This window comes from Ixodes scapularis, unplaced genomic scaffold (assembly GCF_016920785.2).
Source record: "Ixodes scapularis isolate PalLabHiFi unplaced genomic scaffold, ASM1692078v2 PGA_scaffold11__112_contigs__length_91849675, whole genome shotgun sequence".
NCBI classification, from domain to species: Eukaryota; Metazoa; Arthropoda; class Arachnida; order Ixodida; family Ixodidae; genus Ixodes; species Ixodes scapularis.
In genome coordinates this window covers 64,070,493-64,083,369 of record NW_024609837.1, presented here as the reverse complement: position 1 = coordinate 64,083,369, position 12,877 = coordinate 64,070,493, and the positions used below count along the sequence as shown (strand labels likewise).

Here is a 12,877-nt window from a genome sequence, read left to right as displayed (position 1 = left end):
TCGCAATTTAACCGCGACCAAGGAGCTTCTGAATTAGTGGCGATCTGTGCGAGTATACTTTGGCCAGACTAGAACCAGTACGCCTTCTGTAAAGTAATGAACATTCCAGCCAGATATCGTTTCATAACCCCTTTAACTCCTCTACACGATTAAAGCCGTGTTCAAAACGTGTTTAAAAGAAAAACCGCACGCTTTTCATGAATAACTATAGTAGCTCTGTCTGTAGTGCATCCGGCTAACTTGCAAATCTCCGCGTTACACGCAAAGTACAACCAGTCAACCCCGATCGTGGCCGATTTGTAGTCTTGACATCACGGCAGAAGAAGCCAAATAGTTTCTTCACTAATTCGGGCTATCAAAATATTCTCTATCTGACTTTACACAACAAAACGTGGACATAATGTGATTAGTATTGCAACATTTAGGCATGCGCAGACTGGCTTAAGCGACGCCGCGTCCTTCAAGATGGCGTCGGGGGCTAGTTGCCTTTCCGTGCGACAGATGGCGCTCTTTTATCTGAAGGGTCTATTGTCCTTGTAAATCTGGCACTCCTTTGCTTGGTTTCTCGTTTAATAAAGGCTTCAATTAAACAGTTTAACGATTAAAAAATAACTACTGGCAAATGAGTGTGACAAGCAGAAAGTTCGAAAAATAGTCGTTACTAATTTATTAGGTTCTATATTAAATACTTGCGCTTTCGGAAGACGCTTGGTTCGTTATAAATAGGAAAGCCTGTATATGTTTGCCGAAGCAGGGCATGCATGAAACCAGCCATCTCCTCTGAGAGCCCAAGAGGGACACTTATTTCAATTCCGTCACAAAATTGTGTAAAACCTCTTAGTAGGTAAACTTTAGTTCAGTGATGCTTTCTCTCACGGCCAATTTATTCACAGATAGCAGTTTCATCAGATACATAAATACTCAATTGCGAACAGCAAACTTATTTTTACCATACTTTTACTTTAGGTTCCAAGTTGTCACATTGCACAGCAAACAGTAATATTCTAAGTCTTCACGGTTGCCACATTGGATATCCAGTCTCAGAGGACATTCAGACCTGGTTGCATCTTTAGTCTCGTTGGATATTTAGACTCGGACACTGTCTCAATTGGACATTTGGTCTCTATGGATATTCCGTCTCGCCTGTCACGTGACCAATTGGATCTTTTGGCTCGTTGGATCTTCAATCTCGATGGATATTCAGGCCGTAAGCGCAGCTGTGAGGGCGAGCGATTTCAGAACTTCTTTCTAGTCGCAAGTTTCAAGGTGAGGATCGTTTTTAACTGGCTGCATAAGTTTGATTAAGGGTGGAGACATCTGGAGCATCTAGCTTACCCGCCCAAACACACCCCAAAATTTAAGAAGAAAAAAAAAACCTACCGCGGAATCTTGAGCATTATCACCAATCAATACAACGATCAATTAAGCGTTTTGCAAAAATCCCAGCATCCACTTGTGTTCCTTACCCTCGCAGCCTCTACCACAAAACACTAAAAATCGCGGGAAAAAAAAAGGGCAGGGCAGCATTTTGCGTTATGCTAGGCAACAACCTAGAAGACCTACCGAACCTGCCGGAATGGCTTCCGCCGTGGGAAGACATGGCAGATATCACCGAAAGGAGGCCTCTTAGAAACAAAAGGCAAAAAATAAGGACATCACAAATGCGGTGGGAGTAATGGGAAGTGAGATCACACTCCATACAAACCTTTGCATTCCGATATGAAATACAATACAATGAGACCATCCCAAGAAAAATATAAACAGGCGCATTTGACAGGCAATCAACTCTTCTTTTAATTGATCGATGGGTGGAAAATAAAAACGCTGGTATTCCGAAATGCACGAAACATGTTAATTCAACGGGCGACTAGAAAACAACGGAATGGAAAGAAAAAAAATACCATCAATAGAACTTTAAAAAATTTCTAGTATAACAGTGTCAAAAATAGAAAAAAATCAAACAAATGGTAATGAAGGAATTAATCAAACGCAGATTGCAATCGTGCACGTTGCATTGCCATCTGGGCCTCAGGTGCGTCTAATAGGATTGTCAGCACGTGACTAAACACAGAGACAGGTACGTCTCTTCGAATAAAAAAATAGAGGACATATATGTCATCATCTGCTTTCTCCAAAGATGTAACTATACGGTGCAGTTTTCGAAATAAACTTCAAGCTCTTTAAGTCACTTCGAACACGACACACCTCCCGCATCGTCGCCACACAAACTTACGATGCCTACCCTTACTTCGAGGTCCAAAAACAACTTTGATACAACTATAGCACCTAAAAAATAAAGTCCCTTAAGTCGTTTGCACGCACTCACTTCCTTCCTTCCTTCCTCCAAAGACACAGGTCACGGTTCGACATCACCAAATCACACTTCCTGAGCCTCACTTCCGAGTCCGCAGTCGGGGGGGATCCAAAACCATTCACTCGTCCTCACCGCGCGCGCGCCTCGGAGCCACCAACGTCTCGACGAAACGACGAGAACACAGCTAGAATACAGCAGCCTTCCTAAACTTAAATATCTTCGTCCCGATACGGTTTCACGTTGGGCTTCTTGTTCGTCTGGTCGTTGGCACGGAACGGCTTGCCCGGCGCGTCTTCGGGGAAGGCCGCCGCACGAACCGGAAGACCGGAGTACCTGGCCGTACCCTTGACGCCGGGACCGTCCACCCTCCGTTGGCGGCCGGGGCAGCAGAAGCTGAGGCATGTCGTCTGCATGGCCAGCACCAGGCCGGTCACGGACACGATGACGACGCAGAGCGTCATGAAGGCCACGGTCATGGCCTTGTACCAGACCGTGGCGGCATTGAGCCTGGAGAGGAGGGCCTTGGGCTGGCAGAAGCCACCGTCCACGAGGTCGGCGTCCGAGAAGCACGACGAGCACTCGTTGTCGTTGGGCCCGTGGCAGGCCCTGCAGGAGTAGTGGCAGCGCAGGCACGCCAGCGTGCTTCGCTGCGTGTCCGCCATCGGGATCGGCGACGGGGTCGGGTACGTGCCTGGAGGACACTTGTCCACGCAGGCGCCCCAGGACGAGTACTTTGGGAAGGGACACTCTGGAAAGGAATCGGGGGATGAGTGCTGGGGACTCGTGTGGGTATAAAGAGTGGGCTACTGCCAATTGCATTCTAAGACCCCCGACAGCCAAATAGATCCCAGACTTTTTTTTCCCCTTTTAACTTAGAATATGGCTTTCCATTGACACGCATGCAGCTTATATGCTACACTGTTCTTAACTCTGATGTGGACTTCTTCACTCGTGTTGAAAAGTTCAAGAAAGTGTACTACTCGAGTTTGCTCGCTTGTTAGTATACTTTTTCTCTCGCCCCAAGTATGTTCACCCCTCCTAAGGCCTACCAGCTCCTTGGGGCATAATAACGCACAATTGATTAGTTGACCGAATAACGAAACTTGCGACGGAGACGAAAAAATCCTGTTGTACAGAGTGTGTGTTATAGCTATCTACAGTTACAATAGGGGTTCCTTGCCTTCGAGGTTAATCTTTTTCGAGTTCTCTCCACACATTCGGGTTTTATAAGTACCTATATTCAGTGTTGAAAAGAAAAGGCCATTTGTTGAGGCGCATGTTGAAGAAAACATTACAAGGATGAGATTCCCCAACCTGCAGGGAATGAGCCAGCGCAAAGACACGAACATACAACAAAAAAAAAATATGGACACGGACAGGAACGAGAAGGTAGACGAACAGCGCTGTTGTTCGCCTACCTTTTTTTTTCTTGTTCGTGTCTTTGCGCTGTTTTTTCCTTTTTAATTTTTAAACGAGAGACTTTGGGGGAGCCCAATCCATAGTCGATGACAGGTGAAGAACAAAGGGAAAGCTCCTCCCACCCCTTTCCACTTCAACGGAGCGAGCGCTGGAGGGGAGGCGACCTCCTCTCCATCGTTTGCTTTGCTGAAGTGGAAAGGGGTAGGAGGAGCTTCCACTTCATTTTTGACCTGTCACCGACTATAGGTCAGTGCAGGTCAATAGCGCCACCCGGATGTTGCTTCCGTAGTCAAGAAAGTGCCTGCACTCGCTTTAGCACGTGTTCACATATTTTCATACCAGAACCTCATGAACCTCGTTTTCTGCCAGGTGGCACCAATTAGCATTTCCAAGGGTGGATTTTATTTTTTGTTAACCTAAGACAAAGCCCACAAGGCTGCTTTTTTTTTTATGCAACTCATCCCTTATTTGTTTTACTTTTCCAAATTCTCGGGTCTTAAACGTCTTCCCCTCTGTTTGGGAAATTCCATTCAAGTCTCCAATTTCTCATAGGAACAGCTATCAGAGCAACAGAATATGCCAGCTCTAACACCACCTGGACCAAGCATGAAACAGCACACACATAACCAATGACGCACACCCCGAGTTTCCAGCACCATTATCGACGCACAATGATAATGGTGCTGGAATCTTGGGGTGTGTCATTGGGTGCGTGTGTGCTTTTTCTCGTTCGGTCGCCGTATATAGATTTGCGCCTTGCCTTTCTCTTTAGTTGTAAGTTCAGCGATGGTGTGTCCTTTCTCTTTTAACCTGTTTATTTGCACTTTATGTTTTAATCATCATTTATATCCCAGAACACTGTCTGCACGGCAGTGTCAATTTTGAATGCTGAAGAATTGCTTGTGACCAATACGAGCACTGTGTTTTGTGCAATATGTTGTACGTCTTGGGGAATGCAATCTTGTGGCTTGCGACCCTGCTCGGAAGGAAATCTAGTAGAAGGCACGAAAGCGGAGCCTTTAAACATAGCTAATAGTTCAGGTTTCTATAAGCAGTGTGAGTTGTTTTATTTGAGAAAGAAAAACAATTAACACGACTAATTAAAGTTTTCAAAATGGCAGCTCATAAAGCTAATAAACCCGCCCTTTCTTCCATTCGGCAGTTGCTCAGCTCGGCAAACAGAAAGGCAAATAGATATTAAATAACATGAAGCCGCTGATTATATTTAGCCAGAAAGGGTACTATGGTTGTGTACACCTTCAATGTGGTCCCCACTCAAACTCCAAATTTTCGGCGGGTGTGCAACACGCTTACGGAAAGAGTGCAATATGATTATGCTATTTCTACACACAGAGCAAGTGGTCCCATAGAACTACACTTATTAGATTAGAGTTACATAATGTGTTTTACTGCACTATATCGAAATATATATATATAGGGTAAGCAATATCTCATGATCCTCTTAATTTGGGAAATATCAACTATCCCAAGTTTGCTGCTTAAACCCTGCTCCCATCTTCCCCAAAAACCAATTGTACACCTATCTAGTCTTTGGATAAGTCACCTAATTAGTACCCCTCACAAAATTATGTTTCCAATACGGGTATTCCTTTAGGGGTATTCATAAGTAAAAAGTCATATGATGAGAGTTCTTATGCAACACCAAAGCGAGCGGCCACAAAATTGGAGTTCATGCTCCAATAACTACTCACGAAAAACATACTAAAAATTAATGTACAGTTTCGAATATCCCATCATGTCCCAATTCCAAAAAAATCAACAGCAATGTAAGTACAGCCATGCCGAATTGCTCGTAGCATGCAAAGGTATCAGAACAATTATTAGTTGGTTAAATACCCCAAAAAGAAAATGAAAGTGCATGCGTTCTTGGTTAATGCAGATGAAAATGAAAGTTAGTCGTGCAAGCAGCAAATTTCATGCATTGACAATATCCAACCTATTCACAAACCAGCAAAGGCTCAACACAGAACACTCCACACATAGTATACATCTCATATGATCAAGATGCCACAAAATCTTTCACAGCAGCCAATGCCAGGATATAAGGGTAATTATGGTCACTACTCTATAAGAGCTCCAAGATACAAACATTCAGCTAAACATAGCAAAATATTTGGCTGAACATGAACAAAATATGAACATGAATGGGCAATGGCAAAACCAAAAAAGCTCAGCAACAAACAAAAAGGATATCATATAAAGAATACAAATGGCCATGAAAAACTATCTTTGTACATACACACATGCGGTAAAACTGCCAGCCAAAGCAAAGGACATACGATAGGTTCAAAATCAAATAAATATATAGAATCCCACGGAACAGGACATGTTAGTTGGGTGTTAAACAATGACACCAAAGCAGTGGAGGATGCTTAGGGATGTAACAGTCAAGCGAATTTGCCCTAGCATTAGAAAAAACACATACCTTGGAATCTGTGGGTTACATTGGCCTCTGAGAAGTCGAGAAAACCATTGGATACGATCATCGGGGGCAAAGTTCTGCTTACAACATTTTCAGATCAGGATGATGTCAGATGGTGGCCATCTTGAATGTGCTCATTCATTTCGTTTGACAAAAATGATTACAAATTTTTTCGCTCTGCCATTCATAACAAAGTTAGTAGGTATGATTGGACTAAATATTTCCATTACACACACAACTTCTTAAATGTAATAAGAAGTTTGAAAACAACAGCTTTGTGCGTAATATTCTTTTTCCTTTAGCAGTGCATTGATGGTTACCATTTTCTCCCCTAAAGGACTGTGATGGTAGTATGTGGCATAAAGCCATATTCTTTTCTAGAAATGCAAGAACTAAAACAAAAAAAGCATTTCACCGTCACAAGAAGTATTTTAGCTAAGTAATGGGTTCTCATTATTTCTCAATATTTACTGCTGCAGGAAATTACGAGAACCCGCCTAAAAGGCGTAGCAGTTTGTTTACAGCTTTGTGTGGGATTTTTTTCCTTTAGCAGTGCCTTAATGGTTGCCATTCTTTCCCCTAGAGATCTTGATGTGATGGTACTGTGCGATATAGTCTTTTTTTTAACAAAAATGCAAGAACTAAAACAAATAAAAAATTTTACCATCACAAGAAGTATTTTAGCTAAGCATTGGGTTCTTGTAATTTCTTAATATTTACAGCCGCAAAAAATTACGAGAACACGCCAGAAAGGCGTAGCAACAAAGCAGCATCTTACTCAGCTTAATAGCTGCCTCACAACTATGACATCTTCTCCCGGCTTTGATTCACAGTAGCAATGCAAAATTGCCTAATTACTACTTTCTCCCCTTAAAACAAAGAAGCTTGAGATCTCATACTAACATGGCCACCATGGGCCCGTGTTAGCATAAAAGTTCATAAAATGGGGCTAGTTCTCGCAACTGGATGTTATCAGGTTATCTGCACAAGCAAAAGGTGAAAAAGTAAAAAAACAAAACAAAAACAAAATATGGCACATGGCATTTTGCATAAGCAAACCTCGTTTTATTACATGGCTTTGTTCCACGCTTTTTACAGCTCTCGATAAGGAAATTCACAGCCAATACCCAATCTCTTAATCGCAGCCTGCAAACACGCAACTGTGTCGGTCTCAACAAATTTCCGAGATTGCTTTGCCTTACCAGTACGTTACCACAAACATACATACAAACATTTTTTCTTTTTGTTTTTTTCGTCAGAGCTTATTGCAACATTTGTCGCAATGGGCTTCATTTCACCGAGTCACCAAACACCGTTCAACACAGACTTGTAATTCTATGGAGTCGTGACTAACACAAAGTCGGACCCTGAATTTTCTTTTCACTTCCGAATAGACAAAAAGCACAGTTTCTCCTATACACGAACAAAGACACGCCCCTTAATAAAACTGACCTGGTCCATTCAATATATACACATAAGAACATGTATTCTATATATCCATCACTGTACAATATGGGTTTGGTGGTTTGTTGGCGCTTGGGACTTGGGACTTCTTAAATGCAGTGATAACACATTCCTTTTGCCGTGAATAACCTGAAGGTCTGGTGTCCACATATACCCTGTCGCTACTAAAGATTGAAATAAAGTATTTGGTTATGTGCGTATATAGCATACAGTGCATGCTGAGGAAAACAACTGTTACATATTGTAACGCTTAAAGGGTTGGATCGCATTTGTGGGTATTGGAAGCTTATGACTGTGACACACACATTCTAAAGCAACGATTATAGGAATATAAGTACACTGTTTAGGTCCTTTTAAGTAATCATGAGCCGAAATGAAAGATGTGCCAAGGTTTTTCGAGAGTTTAAGAGCTGCTCAATTAAAGCGGTATAATCAATTAAATTTAGATAACTATGGTCCAAGACACATTTTAAATACATTTTAGATTATCTCTAAAAAAGCAAAACTTGAAACAAAGCAGCATTGTTTCCAGAAGTTGTAGATACAACTATGGCATAAAAATTCGTTCAAGAGTTCCACACCTCGTCTTGCAGTAATCACCGATACAGAAGATAAATTGGGTGGCTGGATTGGATAGCTATAACATTTACTACAATCCTTACTTGGTAAACATCCAATTGCTTTAAAACCCTAGTACTGGCAGTGTATAATGCCATGCATTTACCGACAGAGCAAATGCGAGATGCTTGTATAAAGACTTCAAAAAATAGTTTAACAGATATCCTGCAAATAAGAACTTAATTTGTGCTGGTAAACAGCAGCACATAAATGGTTAATACAATAACCTAACAAGGTCCCTCAGCAGAATTACTTCAAAGCAATGTAAGGCTAAAATATTAAAGCAATTAGTAAGAAGTATTTGGAATGAGATAGTCATAACCTTAAATGAAGAGATGTTACAAATCATTGTAAATTATAACTTGCTCATACAGTCCGTTCTCAGGAGTAAAGTTGGTCTTAATGCCACTAAGGTCGAAAACAGAAAATATTGAGAATGAAAATGCCCAATAATTAATTAAGTAGAATTCGTGACTCCTCAATCCGGCAGAAGAGTCCGCCCCAAACGCTGAATGAGCACATAGACTTTGACCAGCTGTCTGAGCAGTAAAGAGGAGAACAGTCCAACTTTCAATGGAATGACATTCTACATGCTAAACACCACTTCCGCCATGACACCACCCACCTACACACCACACCTGACATGTGCATGGCCATTTAAAGTAGTGAACTTAATGATGTCCACACAAGTATCTACATGGTTAAACCATTTACAAGATGTACAGCCACCTGTATTATCCACTAGTATACATAGTAAAATAATGAAAACTGCTGAAAGAGCAGGCCTTCACAATTTACAGTTTGGAACAAACACTGCATAATCTGTACCCTGAAACATGGTTTAAAAACTAACAAGATTTTGCAACGTCAGCAAAGCCCTTCTGCTGTAAAGTACAATGTTGAAAGATACAAAAAAATCTTTAAGGGTTGTTCTTGTCTACCAAAAATATTTCAAGGTTATAGCTAATGTTCAGTCATTACTTTGTTACCTCAATGCTTTAAAGTAATCAAGGCATAACAAAGAAAGTGAAAACTTGTTCAATCTATAAATGACATACCTTAACCTTACTGGTACTCAAACCATCAAAACACTTGGCAAGATGGTCAGTATTCCAAATTTCTAACATGGCACTCCTCTTATGGAGAGGAGAACAGTGAATGCAGTAATTTCACGATGCAGGAAAAAGTCTATGTACAGAGGTGAACGCAAGGTCATCACATACATACACATATGTACAGGCGCTGTATAATCACCTTCAGTGATTGCAAATCACGACTTGGAAGAATACTGAAAACAATGTGGCTGAATGCTAAAGTTTCACCATCTATAAATGCCCGAAAATGTTGCAACGTCCTCGAGAAACTATATGCTCTGTAAAACCATCAACAGATTTTGTACAAGTTACCATAGAAACCATACCGGAAAATACACCCTTCTAATACCGCTGCAGAGTTCTAAACAATTCATCATGATCATGCTTTGTGCCCAAAAATGAAATCCATTTAAATACAAAATCAAACAATTGCAAATAAAATACAGAAAGTCTGACATGGCTTTCAACAAAAATCACTCACAAGCCAGAGCTCCGTCCGTACATTCTAAACAAGGTATACAATCAAGATTACATCGACAGTGCTGAATTGGTAATGAAATTAGGCAAAACAAGAGAGAGTGTAACCCTGAAGTAGAGTTGTGCACAAAAAATTGTAACAGATAGATATCTGGGGATCGCAACTCAAAACCAAGTTAATGCACAATATGGCACCACAGAAAACAAAAAATGCAGTCAGAACCTAGAATATAAATTTCTGTGTCTCGCAATTTCAGCTTGAAGTGCGCCTGAAAGGAGTGATTCATACAAGTAAAAATTTTAGAGCAGTGAGACAGAGAACGTTATGAAGATTGTTACCGCTCTCGGAATTACAAGGTCCATTGGCACAGTGAAGATGCAACAGTTTCACAATGCAGTCATTGTCGTCTGAAGTAAAAATCACATTAACATCCAGTACAGGTTGGCCATTGCAGATTAACTGACTTAGAGAGCTATGAATGGCATCAGTTAAAAATAAGTCAAAACAAACCGAAGGTAACAGAGCTATGCAACGAGCTTTAGTACGAGCCGGAAAATCATGACACTCTTCAGAAGTACCATAGCCCGTTCAACTCAAGAAGGTAGGGCGAGAGCAAGACGGGCCGGGGAGGAGGAAGCAGACGGAACACCGGAGAAGAGAGGGGGAAACCTCCTTCTCTCCTTAGCGTTGTGTCTGCTTTCTCCTCCCCAGTCTGTGTTGCCCTCGCCCTACCTTCTTGAGTTGCAACGAACTATAGTCACTTTCATGCGACCTTTCTCAGGAACCTGCAGGTCTATTAAAAAAAAAACTATGCCGAACTGGCTGGCAGAAAGATGCTGATGAAGCAATTCTGAAGCATACCTAGCTAACGCAAAACAAATGGCCCTGGCAGTTGAATTCGAGCAAAAGGTAGTAAAAATGAGCGCAAAAAAGAGGCACTATAATTTCCCAGGCACTTTACAATGCGAATACAAAATTCGTAGTCTTAACTAAAATACAATGCCCTTCAGATGAGAAACAAAAGTGGTTTACAATTCGAACTCCTAGCCCCGGAGAGCTTCGAAGAGAGCTTAATGCGTCAATTTATCGACCCCAATGAGACTGACAGGGTTAAAAGACTGCCGAGACATTGCCGAGGAAGACAAAAACGGTGCAACGGTGGAAGGCCAAGTGCAAGTCCGGCAGAACGGCACACTCCCCTCCCCCCGAGCTCTCCAACGGCGAGTGTCAACAACGACAACAGTTCGCCCCAACCACCGCAACGTCTCTCCCGGCACGAAGGAGCCACAGTCGGAGAACACCGGCCCAACGCACGGGTCACACGGCGCATGCTGCACAGACACCGGTGAGGCGACAACATGGCGACCGTCACGCGGCAAAAACATGGCGGCGGTCGTCGCTGCGCAGCGACAAGAGAGCAGCCGCGGCGCCATCTCCGTTGGTCCGGAGTCGGGTGGTTAGTGCCAACACTGGCGGGGCATCGGGGAAGAGTCAGCGAGAGGGCCCGCCACCGTTGTTATAAGGCCAGCAGAACGACCAGCAGGCACGACCACAAACCTATGCACGTGGGTCCAGCGCGGCCGCACGGCGGCGCACCGGCGGCCCCCTGAGCCGCGTCTGGGCCGGCCGCCGACGCTGCAGTGCCACGGGCGGGGTTCTCCCGGGTCCCGTGAACCACTACGGGGTGCCCTGGGGGACCCGCGGCTGAAACACAACGCACACTGAGCCAAGGCGTGCGACGCATTGCACGAGGGGAGGACGCGAGCACTGCAAGAGGAGCCGGCGACGTGCAAGCTACTATGCGCCATCGCTTGATGACCGTCCCAAAGGCCTGTTTTACCTAGCCTAGCCCAGCTTAATTGAGCCCTAACCTAACCTATTCTTTTCCCAACCTAACTTTACACAAACCTCTTCCTCACCTGACCTAGCCTTAACCTATCATCACATTGCCTCACCTCACCCCACCCTTACCTCACTAGACCCTACCCTAACTTTTCCTCATCCTCATTTTACTTTTCCTCACCCTAACCTTACTCTAACCTTAACTTACTCTAACCTTAACTTACTCTAACCTTAACTTACTCTAACCTTACCTTACCTTACTCTAACCTTACCTTACTCTAACCTTACCTTACTCTCACCTTACCTTACTCTCACCTTACCTTACTCTAACCTTACCTTACTCTAACCTTACCTTACTCTAACCTTACCTTACTCTAACCTTACCTTACTCTAACCTTACCTTACTCTAACCTTACCTTACTCTAACCTTACCTTACTCTAACCTTACCTTACTCTAACCTTACCTTACTCTAACCTTACCTCACCTCACCTCACCCTAACCTAACCCCCATCCTAGCCTTATCAAATCAGTAACCGAATTAACCACTTCTAGACTAACCTCCTCAAGCATAACTCCTGTAGAACAACCAGGACAACGAGGTCAATGCTCATCTGGAGACCCCTCTGCTGTGAATCAATGTGCACACAAACATCTGGACAAACTTGCAAACGAATCTGCAGATTAGCCTGGAGGCTAGCATGAAGACCGACTGGTAACCCAGCATACTAACTTATATATTGTGCCATCATGCTTATTTTTTTAATTCTAATTATCGTCTCTCACTTCTCTCTTGAGTAACTAGTTATCTGAATTGTAAAATGCTGTCGAGACAATGCTCGAACAATCATCAAAGCAAATGGGAAACCGAAAATTAAGTACAATGGAAATTGGTATGAATAAATCGAGTTACGTCTGTTGGGTTTGTGACAAACAACAATTTGACTGACAACTTCCCAGTAAAAGAGGTACTGCTGGATACTTTACTAAAGGCCCTGCACTATCTCCTCACCCACATGAATTCGGAAGCAGATTTAAGCTGTAAAAATACTGGGTATCCCACAAAAAAGGGAACCATGTTTTTCAGCCAGGGAAAATTAAACTCTGCATCACAGAAAGCTCAATTTCTGTGAGAATGTGACTCTAACAGTTAGGATAGAAAGCGAAAGTTTGAGAACATGACGTTACCTGGATCAAAAGATAATTG

At 42.8% G+C, this 12,877-nt stretch overlaps 1 protein-coding gene across 1 annotated transcript in view; it reads right to left on the bottom strand.

Moving 5' to 3' along the window:
* Nucleotides 1–1,769: 1,769 nt before the first annotated feature.
* The window catches only part of LOC8050648 (furin-like protease 1, isoforms 1/1-X/2), a 121,541-nt gene continuing 110,433 nt past the window's right edge, over nt 1,770–12,877 (bottom strand). The window contains exons 13-14 of the mRNA XM_042289017.1: nt 11,388–11,534; nt 1,770–3,062 (exon numbers count right to left, since the gene is read on the bottom strand). Of these exons, the coding sequence (XP_042144951.1) occupies nt 2,524–3,062; nt 11,388–11,534 (686 nt within the window). The 3' untranslated portion in view covers nt 1,770–2,523. The remainder of the gene's footprint in view (nt 3,063–11,387; nt 11,535–12,877) is intronic.